We start from the raw sequence: 20119 nt of genomic DNA, 5'->3' as shown, positions 1-20119 counted from the left end.
ACACAAAATTCTTAAGTAAATTCCTAGTGAGACGTTTCCAAGCTACCTTCATCTGTTCAGAAACTGAAAGGGCAAAAGTCCAGCCCTTCACCTTCAGTGTTTATTTTTGATCCCCATGAAAGTACTGACAGTTTTAAAAGCAGCTTTCTGTCTCTTTAAAACTGTTTATGAATCATTGTTTGGAATGAGTGTAGTAAAGCACTTGAAGCTGATTAACTTAGAAGTTCCATGGCTATCAGCTAGGACAGTCCTCACCTCATAATTTTATCTATTAACAGATACTGCACAACTAACTGACATTAAACTGGCAGGATCCCAATGCAAAGGTGAATTCGAGGAAAAAATTATATTGGATTTTAATAAAACTTTCTTCAAAGGTCAACCTCTCTAAGGTATGAAATCAATCTTCCTCCTTCTTCAGCCCACTTATTCACAGTTATAGGAAATTCTGATGCTCATAAAATATTTCCCATTCCCTCCCCCTCTTATTACAGTGCCTATCCACCTGTGCACATTACTTTTCACAGCAGTTTTAGATTCCATACTCCTCATTTCATTCTTTTTAACAGGCCTTCTCAGAATCTGTACCCCATTCTGAATATGTGCCTTATCAGGCTCCTCTTCAAGAACAGGTCCTGCCTTATACCATCTTCAGGCAAAAAAACAACCCACATTTTTACTTGACGAAGGTGGATGAAACTTTGGGAAGAACAAAGCTTTGGTGCAAAATCTTTATTTCTCCTGGTTTTATTTCTCCTTCTTACCCAGCAGCTGCTTTCTGTGTCTTGCTCAGAACTCCATCAACCTTTTCCAGGTAAGCTATTATATAGGTAGCATTCCACTTAGGAGAGTGATGTTCTTGTGAGCTCTGAGCTCTAATCTCCTGCAGATCAGTTCCTTTTACTGATGTTGGCCTGGCAAAATTATATATACAGAGAGAGAGAGAGAGATATTTTTTTATTATTATTAAGAAGAGTCACTAGTATCTAAGAAAGTACCAACTTAGAAGGTTTTTTTCAGTGTACTCGCTGCACAAAGCTGTAGATACCCAGATCTGGAACCTGCCTTTTAATCTGTGGCATTCAAGCTCCAGCTCTTGGTAGCCAACTTTCTAAAATCTTGGCATCACCAGAGCCGCTAACATCACACACTGTAACAGCAGAGCAAATCCTGTTGCTGGTGTTTGGATTTGCCTGCCCAGCTGAGCTGTGGGGCAGGCCAGACCCAGAGCATGCCATGGGAATTGAAAGCCAAACTTTCAGGGTTTCCAGGATGGGATGCTCAATGCTGGGCTGTTCTCAGGGTCACAGCCCATCACTACTGCACTCTCTGCCCTTCACTCTCCCCCTTTTACTGCAATATTTCCCTCCTTCCGCTTCAAGGGTTGTTCCTCCCCCTCTGTCACAACTGTATCTCTGCCCAGACCAACAGACACTGCCAGGTCCTCCTGCCTCCATCCCTTTCCTGCATGCTCCCAGGGCACTACTCCCATTCCTCAGCCCCCTGAGCTGCAGAGGGCCAAGCCTGGGCACAGCCTGGGCCGTTTGCCCCGGGGGCAGGAGGTTGCACAGAGTCATGGCACACATCCTGCCATGTGCACTTCCTTGGCAGCTTGAGCTGTGCCAGCCCCTGCCCGCCAGCTGCTCTCCATCGCTGGGAACCAACATGTGCCCCTTCACAGGATCAGAGACAAGCGTGGGGCTCTCCTAGAAGGTGACCTGGCTGTTTTGCCTGAATTCTGCTCCTGCTTATTTTTTACTCCATCAAAACAACATCACTTACAAGGTGATTTTGTGGTTTCCCACCTCAAAAAACCTTTGTGGTCAGAGAGCTCCTGGTACTGGGCAACACCTGATAGGTCCAAACCCCCTCTCTAATCTGTATTTATGGAAAAATCACTGCTGGTAAAGTGAAATGTAAGAGAATCTACATTCCATTTCAAACTCAGTGCTAAGATATCTGCTGGAGAGCAGCCAGGCCTGGTTGCTCACACTGATAGATGGTGGGGAAAAGGAACACATGTTAAAATCAGCAAATGGATAAAACTGGGCTAGAGAGGGATGAATACAATGGGGAAAGCTTTCAATTTTTTTCCATTTTTTCATTTCAAGATCAAAGCCCAGGCTCCCACGCTAAAAGGAGAATTGTGCTCCGAAATAGGAAAATGTTAAAAAGAGACTGCACTATATTCAGGAATGCATGATACAAAGCTTCATGTCCACCATCAGGATAAATCTTATATATTCTGTACAGCAACATTCATTTAGCAGAGAAGAGGATTCTATGAAAAGGACAGAGATGGGTGGTGGAAATTCTGAGCCTTTCTTCCTACAGCTTTAAAATTCTTGTCCTCATTGACATAATTAGTAAAAATTTTCTTGGTTGTATATAATTCCTTTGAACAACTTTTAAGATCAACAAACTGTATTTTGGATCTGGACATTGTGTTGATCAATAAATAATACTAATTTAGATTTTTAAAGAGTGCTAGTTATTATTTGAGGAACCAAATTTAGATTTCTTTAGCAGAAAAGAAGGTCCCTTTGTTGAGTGTGTGCAGTCTCTGCAAGCTTTTGTGGTAATGTAGTTGTTTTACAATGCAGAGATCTTGGATCTAGAGATTATTCTGCAGAGATCCAGACTGTAGAAGGTGCAGTTCAGTTGCTGATGGCTGTCTGCTGGCCAGCATTGCAGGATCTGGCTACGAACAGGGCATGAGATCAAACCCTTCTTGTTTAATATAGATTAAGAAAGTCTTCTTACTTCTAATCTCACTCCTGCCTCCTGCCCTGCTCTGAAATCATTGTGTTGATTTGCTCTGCTAGGGAAGACTTGTCAAGGTCTGTCAGGAGAGATGAGAATATATAGTTTTTCTTTTCTTTTAAGATTAATCTTCCAGCTGAATAGAACTGGCAACATGAGTGAAATTTTGCTGCTGGAGTTATTTTGTATTGATTTTTAAAGATTTTTCTAGCAGGGAGAGGCAGACTTTTTGTTATTGCTGTGTATTAATCAAAAGGGCTGAAAAACACTGCAGGCCCTACTCTGACCCTTGTGGATCAAAAAGCCAGTCGAGATTTTAAGAATACAAATGATCCTGGATTAAACTCTGGGTTTAAGTGTTAATAATTTAATACTGCTACAGTTTGGCCACCTACCTCTGACATGCCATATGTGGACCACACTATGATCACTGCAGTTTAAAAGCTATTTTTTCAGACAAACAAGGATAAATCGAAACTTTCACTGAAACACTAGAAGTGGGGTTGATCCTCAAAGAGGTTAGTCCTGGGCCAGTGACCCATCTTTAACATTTAGAAACATAGCATCGTTTGGGGTGGGAGGGACCTAAAAGATGGTCTAGTTGCATTTAACACCGGATTTTTCTACAGCACGGACTGCATGAGAAGCTTCCTTTCCATAAGCCCCAGAAAAGCACATCCCAATTTTTACAGCTTTAAAGGATCCCATGGCTGCCTTGATTACCAACGTCTTAGCTCTGTACATTTAATTCAGTTCCTAATGCTTCTCATGTAGCACTAAAACCATTTTAAAGAAAGTCTCTGCTTTTACAACCTGGCTTTTTTTAGCAGCTCAGCAGCAGTTACCGGGTTTGCAAAGCTCCTTATGAAATCTCACCTGAAAACACTGATCTGCAGCGCTGTGCAGTTGTTCCCACTTCAAAGGGAAATCTGCTGCTGCCACCCCAGAACTGAGTGCAGCGAGAGCTGAACCATCACCGGTGGCTGATGTCACCTGCCAATGTGTGTTTGTTGTTCTACAGAGACTCCTGAGCTCTAATATCAAAACAAGAACAAAACAAAACAACCCCCTCTATTTGTCTTTTCACCTTCTCTGTTTAGGGGAGTTTTTCACTTTGTCTCTTTCTGATCAAAACAAATACCCAGGGCTTGCTTTCAGATTCCCAGAGATGCTACAGCAGTTCCCAGTAGTCTCCCAGTTGCCAGTGCTTGTAATGTAATAATCTTCATATTTCATTTTCCCTTTGGGGTGCACAGAGACAAGCGACCCAGTTTCATTGAAGGCATGTGCAACCCTCAAGATTTAAAAATGGGTGACAAATACAGGGATAAATTGTAAATATTTTGAGTCTTAATCGAGATATTCAAGTTGTTTGCAATACTGCAATCCCCGTAGCATCAACATTGATATGTCTGAATAAAAACTATGTTTTACAGTGAATTAAGCCTTCCATCAGAAGTAAGCTGTGGATGGGAAAGCCTCTTCTTTCCCTTAATATTTCAGCTTTTGGGTACTGCCTCCCATTCTCAAATATATTCTCAGCTCCAAAGGGTTAAAGTCCCAGCATGTCCAAATCTCTCCCCGGGCCCATGTAGCGCTTATGCCAAAACGCTTTATTATTATACAAACAGAGCAAGAGGCGGAGAATTTAAAAAAAATACAAAACCAAACCCCTTCCCAATTTGTCCTCCAGAACCGGGCCCTGCTGGCGGCGTGAGAGAAACCGCCCCAGCGCCAACCCTGAACACCCCGAGGGGTGTTTAAAGAGCAAACCCGGAGATGTTTTAAGGAACGCCGGGGTGGGCCGCATCCCAACCGGACCCACTCCATCCCCTCCCGTGTGTCCCTGGAGCCCCCACCGCGGGCCCCGCCGGCGCTGAGGGGAACCGCCTCCCCCCCGGGGCGCTCCCGTTCCCCCCAAACCCCGGCCTGGCCCCGCCCCCCGGCCCCGCTGGCCAATCAGCGGCGGCCGCCGGGGCGGGCAGCCAATCGCCCGGCGTTGCTACCTGTGGGGAGTATTTTTAGCCGCCGGGCGCGGAGAAAGGGGGGCCGGGGGTGTGAGGGGCCGCGCCTCGCCTCCCTCAGGAACGGGCCCGCCCGGGCCACCCTGGAGCCTGGGGCGCCCGCTGTGCAGGCGGCCCCTGCCAGCCCTGCCGTCGCCGCTGCCGAGGCCCCCGCAGGCCACGGCGGTCATGGGAGATGTAGTTCAGTGCTTCCCCCCCCCTTCCGCTCCCTTCCCCGTCGGGCTGAGGGGCGCGAGGGCAGGGTTTGACGTCGGCAGTGACGCAACGGGGCTGCGAGGCGAGCAGCGCGCTGACGTCAGAGCGGCCCCGCGCGGCGCGCCGGGGGGGAGGGGAGGCAGCGGCGGGCCCCGGGCGCGGGCGGGGCCGCTCGGGCGCTGTGCGGCGGGGGCGGGGCTTGGGCGGCGCGGGGCGGGGCCGTGGGGGCGCGGCCGGGGGCGGGGCGAGGGAGGGTATAAGTAGGGGCGCGGCGGGCGGCGGGGCAGAAGCAGAGGGAGTGCAGCTGCGGCGGCCTAGCGCGCCCGTTGTGGGGGTGTGAGCAGCGCTGCCCTCCCCCCCCTTCCCTCCCCCCCCTTTTTTTTTCCGACCCTTCCCCCTCCCTTTTTTTTTTTCTTCTCTTTCCTCTCCCCTCCCATCCTCGCCGAGGGAGCCGGCGCTCGGAGATGGGGGTCGGGTGCTAAGCCGCCCCCCCGCCCCCCCCCCCGCCCTCACACCCCCGCCGGGACTGTTTGCACTACCCCCGCACACCCCGGGTGAGTACCGGCCGTGAGGCGCGGGGGCAGCGCGGGCGGGGGGCTGAGGCAGCACCGCCCGGCCCCAGCCCCTAGGCGGGGTGCGACGGGGCGGTCACGACCCCGCGGTGCCGGGGGGGGACGCGGTGGGTGCAGGGGCCCCTCGGGGAAGGGGCTGGGGGAGAGGGCACGGCCGGGCTGTGAGGGGTCGCTGCCCCCGGGGCCGCCCCGGCCGCGCTCGGGCGGGGAGGAGGGAGCGGCGCCGGCTGAGTAATCGGCGCTGGGCCGCTCCGGGAGCGCCGGCAGCACCCTGCGGGACCTGCCCGGCTGTGCGCCGGGAGACGGGCCCTGCAGCCCCCACCCGCCCTCCAGACATCCCCCTTCCTCTTCCTCCTTCGCTTTCTTACGGGCTCAGAAAATGCTCTTCCTCCTCCTTCTCCCGCTGCCGCCGGAGCTCCAGGGCTGTGAGCAGAAATTTAATGAGACCCGACTGCCTGGTTATGTAACTCCCACTGCTTAAGGCTCCTGCCAGGGCGCTGCTGCCGGGCCACGGGTGGGCTCGGATCTCCCAGAAATACTGCCGTCTTGCCATAAATAAATAAAAAGAACAAGTTCGAAATGATCAAGCCGATCTGTTTGATCAGCTGCTTTCGTACCGTGGATCAGTCTGGCGTAGAAAAATTTACAGCGTCAGCCCGGTGCACTCTGAAAGGGAGCATTTCTTTCTTAAAGGACATGGGGGAAGGGAAACAGCACAGATGGATTAATAAATCATTTTTAAATGCCCCGTTTAACCACCCAATCAGCTTTTCTGTACTGATTGTGCCCCTTTTGTAAATATCTTCTGTTTGCCCTTGATCTTTTCCTTATCCCCACCCGGTGCTGATCCAGCAAACGTTTAAAGGTCGCCTTATCATACAGCCTTTCAAATTATTCCCATACCATGTTGGGGAGAACACGAGTGGCTTGGAAATAGGGTTCCAGACTTTAAAAGGAGATTATTTGGCACAAGAAATAAAAAAGCAGCGTAGTCACATTGTTAATATCAAAATCCTTTAACTTTGATTTCGCTAATCTTTAGTGACAGCTATGCTAAATTTTGTTCCTAGTGATGCTCTGCAGAAAAGGCCACTGTTAAGTGAAATTTTCTTTGGGCTTTTAACTTGAGCCAAAAAAAATCCCCATATTTTGTTTCATTGGAACTTTTTGACAAAGGTGTGTGGTGTGTGTGCACATTTATACCAAGGTACTGCAGGATTTGTGTTAGCAGTACGTGTGCTCATACCTGATTCTTGTCCTTTCTCTAACTTTAGACAGCTAATTTCTCTTCTGTCCTTTGTGAAGGAGTGGCCACCATACCTTGCATTACATATAAAATGGAGTCATGGAGAAGGAGAAAGGCAATCGGGTTTGAGGCTGTCAAAAGCCCTGTTAGCCCTGGAACTTTTTGAAATCTGAGCTACAGACAGTACGATACAATAATTGAGTATATAATTGCGTCTTGCATCTGAAAATAGCGAATAATTTGTAGAAAGAGAAGAATTTGTGAATTAATTTATCGGTCCTGGCCACCCTTCTGGCAGAACATACGTGCAGCTATTCTGTATGTGCTGACTGCATTTCAGTGTGAACTGTTGGATATGCACAGCGGACATTTTCTCCTCAGTTTGCATCATTTCACCCATGCAAAGTTTAGGGAGAAGATTTGCTTGGACTTAAATGTTGCATCATTTTAGCTATTCATGTGAAACCTTCTAAAGCAATTGTTAACATTTTTCTAATTCTGCAGTCTACAGTTGCAGTCAATATGCTTCCAAACTTTAAAGTGATAAATGGCCCTTGGACTAAGACCTTTCAGGTTAAACTAATGGTCTGGTACTAGATTTTTCAGCTGGGTACTATAAATCATCCAGCTATGGGTTGGTAATTGAACCCTTGACAGGCTTGGCAGTTCTGTGATGTCTTAAAAATTATCCTTGCTGCTTTGTGAATAACTAAGTACCCAGATCATGTGATTTGGAAGTGCCCCATGTTGTATATGTAAACACAAGCCCATCCTCTGCAGTGTTGTTAGTAAGTCACGCTGAACAGAGCTGACATCCTCACCTTCCGCAGGCAGGAACAGAAATAGTTTGATGTACATTTTTTCACTTAAAAAGTAACCTCTTTTCTGCAGAAAGTGAAGCTAAAAGAATAGACCTTGGAGCTTGATCTTACACTGTTCTTATTTGGATGTGTTTGCTTTTGTTTTTTCTTAAAGGAACAAGAGCACTCAAGCTGAAGGATAATAATAATCAACACGAATCACCACTTTGAATGAAATTCTGTTTCCCTGTGGCATCTTGAACACTTTCTTCTTCGGGTTTTGAAACAGACTTATAACTCTGTGGCACAGCAGCTATGCAGCTTGAAATCCAAGTAGCACTCAATTTTATTATTTCTTATTTGTACAATAAGCTTCCCAGACGACGTGTCAACATTTTTGGTGAAGAGCTTGAAAGACTTCTGAAAAAGAAGTATGAAGGGCACTGGTATCCAGAAAAGCCATACAAAGGATCAGGGTTTAGATGTATTCATATAGGGGAGAAAGTGGACCCAGTCATAGAACAAGCATCCAAAGAGAGTGGTTTGGACATTGACGATGTTCGTGGCAACTTGCCTCAGGATCTTAGTGTTTGGATTGACCCGTTTGAGGTTTCATACCAAATCGGTGAAAAGGGACCAGTGAAAGTGCTTTATGTGGATGATAATGAAAATGGATGTGAGTTGGATAAGGAAATCAAGAACAGCTTTAACCCAGAGGCCCAGGTGTTCATGCCAATTAGTGACCCAGCATCTTCAGTGTCTAGTTCTCCTTCTCCTCCCTTTGGTCACTCAGCTGCTGTGAGCCCGACCTTCATGCCCCGCTCCACTCAGCCTTTAACCTTCACCACTGCCACATTTGCTGCCACCAAGTTTGGCTCAACCAAAATGAAGAATAGCGGCCGTGGCAACAAGGTCGCCCGCACCTCTCCCACCAACCTTGGCTTGAATGTCAATGACCTGTTGAAGCAGAAATCCCTCTCCTCCTCCATGCACTCTCTCTACGGGCTTGGCCTAGGCAGTCAGCAGCAGCAACAGCAACAGCAGAAGACTTCTGCCCTGTCTCCTAATGCAAAGGAGTTCATTTTCCCCAACATGCAGGGTCAAGGTAGTACCAGTAGCATCTTTCCTGGTGACAGCCCCCTTAACCTCAGTCCTCTCCAGTACAGTAATGCCTTTGATATGTTTGCAGCCTATGGAGGTCTAAATGAGAAGTCTTTTGTGGATGGCTTGAATTTTAGTTTAAACAACATGCAGTATTCTAACCAGCAATTCCAGCCAGTTATGGCTAACTAAAAATAAACCGAAAGTGAAATCCAAGTAAATACTATTGTACAAGTTAAAATGCACGTACCCAAGGGTGTATATTTTTTTCCACCTCTTGAGATTTTTTTTAAGGCTTGTAGTATGAATACATTCAGGCTTGGTTAGATAAATACAACATGCATCATTTTTTCATTTGCCAACCAAGCACAAAATTATTTTATACTGACTGTACATTACAAAAATATACTCTCAAAAATATGGCCTCTTACAGTATTTAAGATATAGCAAGGAAGTGGCTAATTTTTTCATGTGTATATATATATATGTACTCAGACATATATGTATATATATTAAAAAATTGGCACTAATAGGTGGGTTTATTGGTCTTTTTCTAATTGTATAATTTAATTTAGTACAAAGTTTGTAAAATATCAGAGTATATATATTGTTTCTACAACATGGTATTGCATTTATATCTTTTTACTACAGTGATCTGTGACAGCTGCAGCAGCTTCATGTTGTATTTTTTTTACTGAAATTGTAAGATATCCATCTTAAAGACATCAATTCTAAAAAAAGTAAAAAAGTTGTGTACAGAATATTCCTTAGTGGTGGAATTAAAATGTACGAAATATTTGCTTTTTTCAAAAGAAACACAAATTGTATTTTCTGTTAAAAGTTTAAAGATTTTTGCTATATATTATGGAAGAAAATGTAATCGTAAATATTAATTTTGTACCTACATTGTGCAATACTTGAAAAAAGGTATAAAAGTATTTTGAGTCAGTGTCTTACATGTTAAGAGGGACTGAAATAGTTTATATTAAGTTTGTATTAAAATTCTTTAAAATTACCCAGCTGTGGTGGTGTGTGTGTTCTTCGTGTCCCGCTGACAATCCGAGTGCCGTGTTCCTTGTGCTGGCACTGCCAGGGATGCCCCAGAGTCTGACTCAGGAGTAAAGGGAAGGGTGGCTCTGTGGCTGCACCTCGTGGGGGGTTGCTTCCCCAAAATACTCCTGACAAAGCACAGAACCCCATTAGGGACTTGCCTGCAATTATTTCAGCAAATTCCACTTGTTTTTTGTAACCGCAGCTCACTGAAGCCAAAAGGGAATTCTATTTTTTTTTTTCCTTGATAATTAAGACTCTTAAGCTCTGTGAACGTTGAGTTATGGGGCAACGGGATGTGTCTGGCAGGGACTTGGGTGATTCAGTAACATTTCCTTTCCATGTCATCGGGATTATTGGAACTATTCTCTCGGGAGGTCCTAGACCAGCAAATCAGCGTTCTGCCTCTGTATTAGGGATTAATAGCTCAGAACCAAAACTGAATAAAAGTGCTGATTTACAGCTTATTAAACCCATTGTAAACTCGCATTTTATATGCTCTATTAAAAAGAGAAATGTCATGCAACTCTACTGTGACATTCTCAGGTATTTATTTTAGCAGATTTTACCAATTTTAACTGAATAGATTCTCAAAAATCAAATGGGAGTGGGAGGGGAAAGAATTCAGAGGCTGACAGAACAACTCAGTTTTTCCAGGGCTATTTTGAAGTTGCATCCCTTACTCTTTTCCATCTGCTCAGCAAACAGTGTTCCTTGCTAAAGTTCGTTGTCAAAGGGAAGAGAAACTGCTTTAATGTGTAAATCTGACAAAGGTCAGCTTATGTTCCATGGCAGCTCCAGCCGTACAGAGACCCAGCGCTAAGTGGATAGTCCTTGGCTCTTGGCAGTGAGTTGTGAGCTACAGACAGAGCACAGGATTAAAATGAGCTGAACTTCAGTGTTCTGACACTGGAATTTGAGACCCAAGGTCAGTCTTTTCCTGTTGGATGCACTTGATGTGACAAAAGGTGCGACTTCCACGCACACTCCCCCTCTTTGGTGGGAGTGGAGCTGTGGTGGCAGCAGCCTGTGCTTTTCACACCAGGGTGAGCTCCCTGCTTTGGGCAGAGGCTGGGAAGAGCTGGCCGGGCAGAGGTGGGAGGCTGGCAGTGGTATCCATTTCCAGTGCCATGACAACCAGTTCAAAAGCAATAATGGAGAGAAGGGTTTTTTTTGGCGTTCATCTGTCTCTGTTTAACTGGCTCCCTTTTACTGAGTTTGCCATCTGGTTTATCTTTCCACTCACGGCACAGCCGCGGACAGCACCGGCCTTAAAAGCGCATCATTTGGTACCTCATTTTAAGTGGATGATTTTACTTTTAAGAGGAGTTAGAAAAATGCTGGATCAATTGCTGGAAAACAGAGAATGCCAGCTCTGTGTATTTCCTATTTGAATGCCTAGACTTTAGAATTTACTACTGTTTTACTATTTACAGCACGATACTAATAACCTAAACTGCCCAAGAGGTTGAGCAACTCTGACAGTGGAGACTCTTCATGTGTTCTGTAATATTTCTATTCCTGTGATTTAAACTGATATCATTTGTTTTAAAGATCAGTGAGCTTATCCTCTTCCCAGGCTGATTTGTTCCCTTCTACTGTAATGAGCTCTGGGTCTGAAGGGCCATGCAAGGAAAAATCTTTTGGAGCACACATTTTTTGCAGCACCTTTCGATATAAAGATTTGACAAGCAGGGTTTGGTTCTGGTGCTTTGCAAGGAGACAAGTCAGAAAAAGAGCTTCAAGTTCTCTCAATGCAAGTGTGGAGATTTTTAATGTTTTAATGATTTTCAACGTTTAAGCGTGAATGATTTTTTAATCTTCTTAGAGGAATGAGAGATGCCTGCTTTGTGTTCAGTCTGCTTCACCCAGTATTTGTCTTCTGCTGAAGTTTGGTGCTGAATTTCTAAGATCAAACACTTACATTGCAACATTCTGTTCTCACCGAGTGCCAGGTCAATCACTGGTGTCACTTGTGCACACCCAGTATTCAGCTGTCAGGTAAATGCACTTGCTTGGATAGAAAGGACATAAAAAGGAGGAAAAGGAAGTGTTTGCTTGGTGCAAGTTCTCTTGTATTTTCTCATGTGAACATGTAATTTGCTTCCTTAGAACTACCAGTGTGAGTTAAACCTTGGAAGGTGACTTTAATTTACAGTGAAGGAAAGGGTAGAAATATGTGACCACCTCAATGCTGCTTAGTGCCTCCTATCACCTCACCCCAGGTCCCCACTCAAGCACAGGTTCAAGGCACTTTGGTCTGTAGGGCTCACTTAATTCAGCACAAGTCAGTAACTTCTCAAAGTTGCAGTCTAAGATCCCTGAAGCTGCCCAGAGGCTGCAGTGTGGCTGCACAGAGGGTTCAGGGAACAGCCACAGTCTGTGCTTTGTTCATTCTGTGGGTAGGGAGCAGACCTCCCTCTTGATCAGGAGTCTGGTAATGGCCACCAAAATTGAACTGGTTTAGTTATTTCTGCTGCGGGAAGCTGGATCACGGGTGGAGTTCACAGAGTAGTGCTCCTTTGCTGTGTCCTGTTCTCCAGGATCCCTGGAGCTGAGTCCAGGGCCTGGCACTGCAGCTCTGTGAGTACAAGTTCTGCAGTTCTCAGCTTCAGCTCAGCTAATTCATACACTTTGAGGATGGGGCTCTGAGGCACCTGATTTAATTGAAGCTGTCTCTGCTCATTGCAGGGAGTTGGACTAGGTGAGCTATTAAGGTCCCTTGCAACCCAAACAATTCTATGGTTCTATAAGCCACAGAAAGATCATCCTTCCTTGATGAAAAATTAGAAAGCTGCTGAACATTGTTTGTACAATCTCCTGGTGCACAGCCAGGGCAGATGATCCCCCACATCCCACAGCAGCACCCTCTGGTCCCACCACATCCCAACCTGCAAAAGCCTGGTGGGAGCAAAAAGCCCAGCTGCATTCTGAACTATCAAGTAACCAAACAACGAGTTGTTAAATCAGCTCTTTGGACCGACATGGGATCAAAGCAGAGTTCATGTACTGATCTGATGCCCCAGACTGTTCTATTAACGTTTCAGGAATAAATACCTCAGGGTTTGTGTTGGTAGTTTCGGAGCAGATGAAGCAAACCGGTGGTTCAGCACTCTTTTTTATATCATCAGCAAGTTGATTTAAATTGAGTGTTCAGAGTTGGCTGCATTCCCCTCATGAGTTGCATAAAAAGTTTGCTAAATTGAACTGCCAGAGCTGTAAAATCCTGCTGAAGGGACTGTTTCCAAAGATCAGCGAGAGGAACGGTTAAACTGTTACCGTGGAAGTGCCTGTGTGACTTTTGTCCTCTTGGCTTTATTTTAGTGACAGTAGTAAGGAGTTTTGCCTTACAGAAGGGAAAAAGCATTAAGACTTGGGAACATAAACTGCATTCCCTTTGGTACTAAGAGTTCTCTACCTCATAGACAAAATATGATCAGTGTGTGGAACAAATGGCAGGTGTAAAATATTTTTAGAAAAACCTTGGCGTGCAGTGCAGACATCTCTCAACCCCCATCCTTTATTCTGTCAGCTTTGGTTTGTTAAAAACAACCTGTAGTATCGATGGCTGCAGTTTTGGTGGAACTTGCTGTAGTTTTCATTTGGTGATTTAGCACTTCAGAGGCCTGGAATCAGAGCTCCTCTGCGCTGAGTTTTGGGACACTCTTACATTTATGCAGTCTGTCAGCCGTGGAGCTCATTGTGCTGCATTCCCTTGTCCCCTTGGCTTCAGGATTACCAAGAGCATAAAACAAAAGAGGACTCTGGGAATGTAGAGCCTTAATTATTGTTTAGTGCCCCTGCAAGCTTCTCTGAGAATTTTTTATCAACTGGCTAATGCCTTTAAAACCAGGCCTGGAAATCCACCTTCTTTCCTTGGCAGAACGTGTTCATGCCCTGCTACACCCATAACCATGGCTTTTCTGCCTCCCACAGCACCCTCAGTAGGACTGAGTTCTGTGTTGCTCCCTTTGTTCACCACCTCTTGCTACTTGCTGTGCTGCTCCAGGCTTTCACGCTGCTCCTCTCTTCACCCAGACTCCACTTTTCAGAGTTCAGACCTCGGCTCTGAGGCTGAGGCTGCAGTGCCAGGGGAGACTCCGCACGCGAGGCTCCAGCCGGAGAGGTGCCCTCTCCCAGCGCCTCCTGGGCTCAGGCTTTGCTTGGCTTCACTTCAAAGACGCAGTGTAAAGAGCTCGGGAATGTCAGAACACAAGGAAGAGTTGCAGGAGGTGCTCTCAGTCCCAGGGAACGGGGTGAATTTGCTGCTTGGGCAGCCTCAGTGATGCAACAGCCCAGGAGTTTTCAGCCATGCTGATGGAAGCCAGAGGTGGCAGGTTAGAGAGGAGCACGGTGTCATAGGTGACAGCTCAGGCACCCCAGTCCAGAGCTGACTCTGGGCAAGCCACTGCCCTTTTCTGTGTTGTTTCCACCTCTATCTCCACTGAAATCCGCTGTTAGCAAGTGACAGACTTTCCGTGGCTGTTTGCTAGAAGGAACTTCATCCAGTTTCTCTGTGCCACAGGAACATCCTCTGAGGTTGACCTACCATTCCCTCCTTTTATTGCCTTTAGTCTCTGTGGCCTTGGAGCGTCTCCGTTGTACAGTTCTTTTAACCTGGCTTAGGTGACCCTTGTGTTTTGAAACAAGGCATGCCTATAAAAGTGAGGCACTGGGTTCTCACTGTCCACGGTATGTGGAGTCTGATTCATCCCCCTGTCGGAGCAGAAGGCCTCTGGAGCAGTGAAATCTCACATACTGACTGTTGTGACTCTCTAAAAGAATGTCTGAGGATGTTTCTATAGATATGAAAGCATATATTCCTCCAGTACAAATCACGTGAAAATTTTGCAGCAGCCTACCCACTGAAGTTGCTGCTGGTCAAAATTAGATTTGCAGACAGATTTTATAAACTAAAACAAATTCCCCTTTGATTTTCATTAGACCCTGATGTTAAACTCCCACGTGCCAGCAGAGAGACAGGGCTGCTGGGCTCTGCCACAGCCATGCTATGAACTATGAATCTTCCACAGATCAACTGAGCAAGAATAGATTTGGTGATTTTAAGCCCATATTTGAGCCTTTAACTCCCTGTTGAGTCTCAGATGTTGTAGGTAACTGCAATGTGTTTTTGAAGCCCAGGGGTCTGTGTCTTTCAGGGTTAACCAGGTACACACAGCACCTCTGCAAATGAGTGGAGGAGTGCAAAATTCCAATTACTTTTGAAAATATTAACACCCAGGGCAATTGCCTACTTTGCAGGTATATGAATACTACATATTGAATCTCATGTTGTATTTATTAACTGCTTTGAGACATAGCTCATATTTTACTTGAGAAAATTGCTATTTCATTTTTGAGTAACGGGTATGGATGTTCTGCTCTTGTGCCTTTAGACTGTTAGAGTGCTGTCCTTAAAGATTCATTTCAGCATTGCTAAACCAAATCACTTGAGAAATTGTGATTCAGTCTTCCAAGAATATTTTAGAAATGGTGAGGTAATCATTAATAATAATCCATCTCACACCATATTAATTTATCTTCTGGGTGTAGAGATAAATAGATTTCAGAGTTTTCTAGCTTCTCTGCACAAGTCTACTAAGAACTTACATTTATGTGAAAATGTAGGTCCTTAAGAAATCACAGTTTCCCTGGAACTGTCACTGCACAGGAAACAGTATGGAAGTGCTGGCAATTAACCCCAGCTGTTTAATGGAATCAGATTTCTAAATGACACAGGTGGACTGAGACCTGCTACCACCCTCCTGCCCATGTGCTTTGCATGACAGATTTGGCAGGCTGGTGGCAACAACTGCAGGTAACCATCTCAAATTAACTTGTACAAACTGATAAGGGACAGAAACAGTAAGAGATCAACCACTGCATCTCCAACCTCTCACTCCAGACCTGCAAGGAAGGTCTCCAGAACTGCTTCAAAAGACAATGCAAGTACTAAAATTCCTGACTCCAGGATAGAAAATCACATAGATATTGATTGCATATTACATTATGGTTTTTGCTACCACCAGACATCCCTAGGCAATAATTGTTCCTATCTCTCTTACTCTCTCTTTGTGCCATAAATGACATCATCAGCTGTCCTCTGGCTAGCATCCTCCCTTTGATCAACAGGAACCAATCACCCTTTCTCTCAAATTGCCTAATTCATTAATATAATGAAGTTTAATACGGAACAATTATTCTCAACCTGTATTTAGCTCTAAGGTTATTGCTTCTATTTCAGATCTGAAGCAGCCTGATGTGCCTGCAATCACGTGTAGTTTTTCTGAGTGTGCCCGCTGACCTAATAAACGTCCCTGCCCTTGCCTCTTCCATCTCGCCCTGTCCTCACTCCAATGCCTCTGCTGCACCTCCGGGCTTGTTCCTGCTGGGCTGAGCCTGCCAAGGAAGGCACAGCCTCAAGGAGCTGCTATGGGAGGTGCTCTACTGGCCCAGTTCAAGGGGGAAGCACAGGCATCGTGTGCTGAAGCTGCTCTGTCTGCACCGCCCATCCCACCTCGTCTCCCAGTGCTGCCTGGCAGGGGCTGGTGGCAGGTAAGAGAAGCTGCTGGTGACACTGGAGAGGTGGGAGCAAGGCTGGCTGGCTCATCTCATTCGACAGCACTCATTTGGGGGCAGTTAACTTTTGGATGTCAGTAAAGTTGTCTTTCATTTTTGCTTGGTATCTCTATGGTTTTAAGGATTCAGTGTTTGGAGTCTCTGACCTGCCCAAAGTGAGATACCAGAAGATCTGATTAAATTCAGCATCTGGATCTCATCTCTATACATCAGTCCTTTTTTCAGTGTTCTGCTGTACAATCTCTCTCCTACCTTGTTTATTCCTTGAAATTCTCCCGCTCCTGATGTTCCTTTCTGTTCTCCTTCCAGGTCTCCCTTAAAACTTGGTTTTCTTAATTTCCTTCCCAAACCAAGCTGTTCTCCCCTCCTGCTTGTCTGAGGTCTGTGCCTCACCATGTATAATTTGCAGTGTATTATCTGATGGAGACTGTAATCTCTCCAGGGCAGGGCTGTGTCCTGCCCTGGACTCACAGTTGCCCGTTTTACTCTGTGAGGCTGAATAAGAAGGACAGAAATAGAAGAGTACACAGACACTCCCAAATAAACTCTGTTTTGTGATCTGTGTTCCAGAAACAAATCCAGGAACAATTGTTATTAGTAACGTGGTTTATGCTGTACCACTGAGGCTTGGGAAGAAGTAGATCCTTTAGGCAAAGAAACCTCCTTTACAAAACATTTGTGGAATGTATTTATCTAAAAATACAAGGGCTTATGTTAGAGAACAATGTTCCTCTGCTGATTTACAGTTAACTGTCAATAACAACACAGGACTAAAACCTTTTAACCAGCCCTGCTGTAGCAATATCTTTATCCCTTTCCTTCTCTGCAGCATCCCTTTCAAGGCTGATTTTCTTGGCCTCTGCTGCTGCTGTTGGGAGAGTCCCACTCACTTGGCTCTCCCGCTGTACGAGGACCAGAAAAGGAGGATGGATGAGGAGCAGGATGACCCTGCTCACAGAGGTAAAGGTTGGGGGTGAAACCTCAACCATGCAGGACAGACTTCTTCCTTTAGAAAACTGAAACTTCCACTGAAACTTCCCTCTGTGCATGTGCTAGGGGTAATGCGTGGCTAATAATGCATCTTAAAATGCATTTTGGCCTGGGATCTTAGGTGACTTTGGCTTTTTGCTGCCTGCACAAATGGGCTCCGCACACAAACATCTCCCTAGTGGAATTAGAGAACTAGCGCCGTGTAAGCTGAGATGAGGATCAGCTGCGAGCCCAACTTGGAGGTGCCTCCCTCCAAAAGCCAGAGTGGTTACAGAGAGTGGATTTTGACTTTGCCTCTTTTCCAGAGAGATCTGGGGCTGTCTAGCCCAACCCTGCTGCCGGGGGCATTGCTGCGGGGTGGCAACTGGCCCGTTCCCTTTCCTGACATTTGCATTTGCTGGAACAAAAGGCTCATTCTGGCTGTGGCCGGGCTCTCGAGCTGACCGGCTCCCAGTTGCTTTTTGGAAAGAGCAGTGCTGGAGTGCCCGGTTTGAACCCTCCTGTGGGGCACTGTCATCTTGGATATTTTGGTCTTTTGTCCTGTATAATAAGATATCTGTGTTATTTGCAAGCAGTTAGTCATCTGCTAGTCAGAATGGGTTTGTTTCCCTTGAGGACGTTTAGGATCACATAACTCTTACAGGCAGACGGGAAAATGTTTGAAGATGTTGGGATTAGTCATATAACTGCTGCAGTTATCTTCATCCAGAACCTTTTCTTTCACTCCCTGTTAGAGCTCCTGAACTTGAGGGCTGTATCCAACCTCCAGCCTTTCCCAGAACGACATTTATCCGGACAGGCTGGAAGACAAAGAGGAGCCCAGGCTATACAACCTCTGTCCAGTTATTTCTTTCTTTACTTGTTTTTCCTTTTTTTTTTTTTCATAACCACTTAATAAATCGTGCCGTGGAGAGCTGGGAATGGGAACATATAACCTGTTCTCCTACTCCTGCCTTCCAGGAGCAGTTCTGATTTCTCTGGGCTCCCATTCCTGGTCAGAACAAGGTATAACCCCATTTCTGTGTCTTGCAGAGGAGCTCTGAGGTTTCCTTCTTGCCGGAGAGCTCTGGCTGACCTGGGCCTATGATACCACTGCTGTTGTAAAGCACCTCCTAATCACCCACAGGCTTTTATCCTCAGAAAATCCCACTGTGGCATTGAGGTGGGGATGGAGCAGAGCCAGACATCCCCTGCTGAGGTGAACTCCGGACTTCTTTTCTCCTGTGAATGATCCCTCCCACAGCAGGGGAAAGGGAAAGTATGATTTGCTTTCCATCCATTCAATGTCCTGTGCTTGGTCGGGATGTGCTTAAACTGGGGACAGCTGATCATGGGGTGTTTTCAAGGGAGCTGATCTTGAGTGGGACTAAACAGCAGTGACTGGCACTGCAGGCAGGGGCACAAATCCTCTCTGATCACTCGGGCTGTGCCCACAGCAAGGATGTTAATGGGTCTTGTTCAAGGCTCAGTGGCATCCCAGCAGTACAGGGACAAGCCAATGGAGACAAAAATGAAGGAAAATTGGAAATTGGTCACTGTTATTTGTAACTCTTTGAGGTCCTTTTAGAAACAGACCCCAAAGGGCCACCAAACCCCAGTGGATTTACCCCGATGGTCCCTCTGTGGTGCTGTCAGGCTGGGGTGAGGGGTCTGTATGGCACTTAGCTGCTTTAAGTGTTGTTTGCATTCACAGAGCTCAGGTGCTGGAAGGCCACTTGCAGAGCAAGTGCTTTTGCTGTGCACCTTGTCCTCGTGAACTGGAAGAACCTGAAGGACGGGTGAAATGGGGACCTGCAGCCAGCTCCTGCCAGGATTCACTTGGGGATTGTTCTTTCCTCAGTCCTTCCAGAAATGAAGTAACATTTGCTGGGAGGCGCCTTCCACCGTGGCAATTGGCCCACGAGGTTGTGCTGAGGCACGGCTGGGACTAGGATGCACTAAAAATATAAGTGACAAGTGTAAACATTCCCTTTTGCCAGGGTGGGAGGGTGTCTGCAGAGAGCTGCCAGGGACGGCCAGAGCAGAGAGGGGCACATGTTCTCTTCCTCTGGGTTCTTTAGGGGTTTTTTAAAAAGCACTTACTTAAAATTCTAACAGCTCCACACGTTAAAATCGCAGTTTTCCCTCATCGTGCCGCGGTAGCCACGTTTCAACAGGTCGGGGAAGAGACTGCAAGGGGGAAAACGAGGAAATGAAGAAACAGGAAAAACCTACGGAAGGAGAAATGCCTCCACCTCCTCCCTGCCCTGCCGGGCTCTCCGGTTCGTTTTCTTTCGGAGCCCTAAAAGCGAATACAAGGACGAGGAAGGAGGTGGCCCCCGCCCCCTGCGGAAGGCCCGGCACAGGGACAGGACAAGGTGACACGGGGTGCCACGTCAGCTCTGCCCGTGGCTGCCAGCGAAGGTGGCCCCTGAGAGCCCCGTGTGCCAGCGCTGGCGACTGCCGGGCTCCGGCTCGGCGCAGGCAGCGGAAGAGCCACGCGAGCATCTCCTCTTTGTCCTCCTCCTCCTCCTCCTCCTCCTCTCCCGCACAGGCTCTCTGCGTGTCTGGGGAGCCGCCGGCTCTGGGGTCGTGTCGGAAATGGGCCCCCCCAGGTGAACGAGCAGCACCCACCCAAGCACCTTCAAAGCAAACAACAACGTGCTTTCCCCCACCTCACTGGGGGTTTTAAGGGAAAGCAGCTTTTTATTTCTGACTCCGGCCATCCCCCATGTGCAGGACCAGCAGGATGGGATAAAATGATTGTGTTTCAAGGCACTTCTGCTCCAGAGTGAAAAGTTACTCAGCATTTACAGGTCC

General features: G+C 46.6%; 1 protein-coding gene and 1 long non-coding RNA gene across 2 annotated transcripts; one reads left to right on the top strand and one right to left on the bottom strand.

The window, feature by feature from the left end:
- Positions 1–717: 717 nt before the first annotated feature.
- LOC309580087 lies at positions 718–5164 on the bottom strand. Its single transcript, XR_014226947.1, has 3 exons — positions 4770–5164; positions 3640–3797; positions 718–914 (listed from the first exon to the last, which is right to left on the bottom strand). It is a non-coding gene; the product is annotated as an uncharacterized lncRNA (long non-coding RNA).
- Positions 5165–5312: 148 nt separating this feature from the next.
- On the top strand, positions 5313–9716 carry TOB1 (transducer of ERBB2, 1). Its single transcript, XM_082294255.1, has 2 exons — positions 5313–5536; positions 7776–9716. Exon 2 carries the CDS (start codon positions 7916–7918, stop codon positions 8891–8893), a length of 978 nt encoding a protein of 325 aa, XP_082150381.1. The 5' UTR covers positions 5313–5536; positions 7776–7915; the 3' UTR covers positions 8894–9716.
- Positions 9717–20119: the final 10403 nt, after the last annotated feature.

This window comes from Coloeus monedula (assembly GCF_965178545.1).
Source record: "Coloeus monedula genome assembly, chromosome: 19".
NCBI lineage: Eukaryota > Metazoa > Chordata > Aves > Passeriformes > Corvidae > Coloeus > Coloeus monedula.
This window is presented reverse-complemented; position numbering and strand designations above follow the sequence as displayed.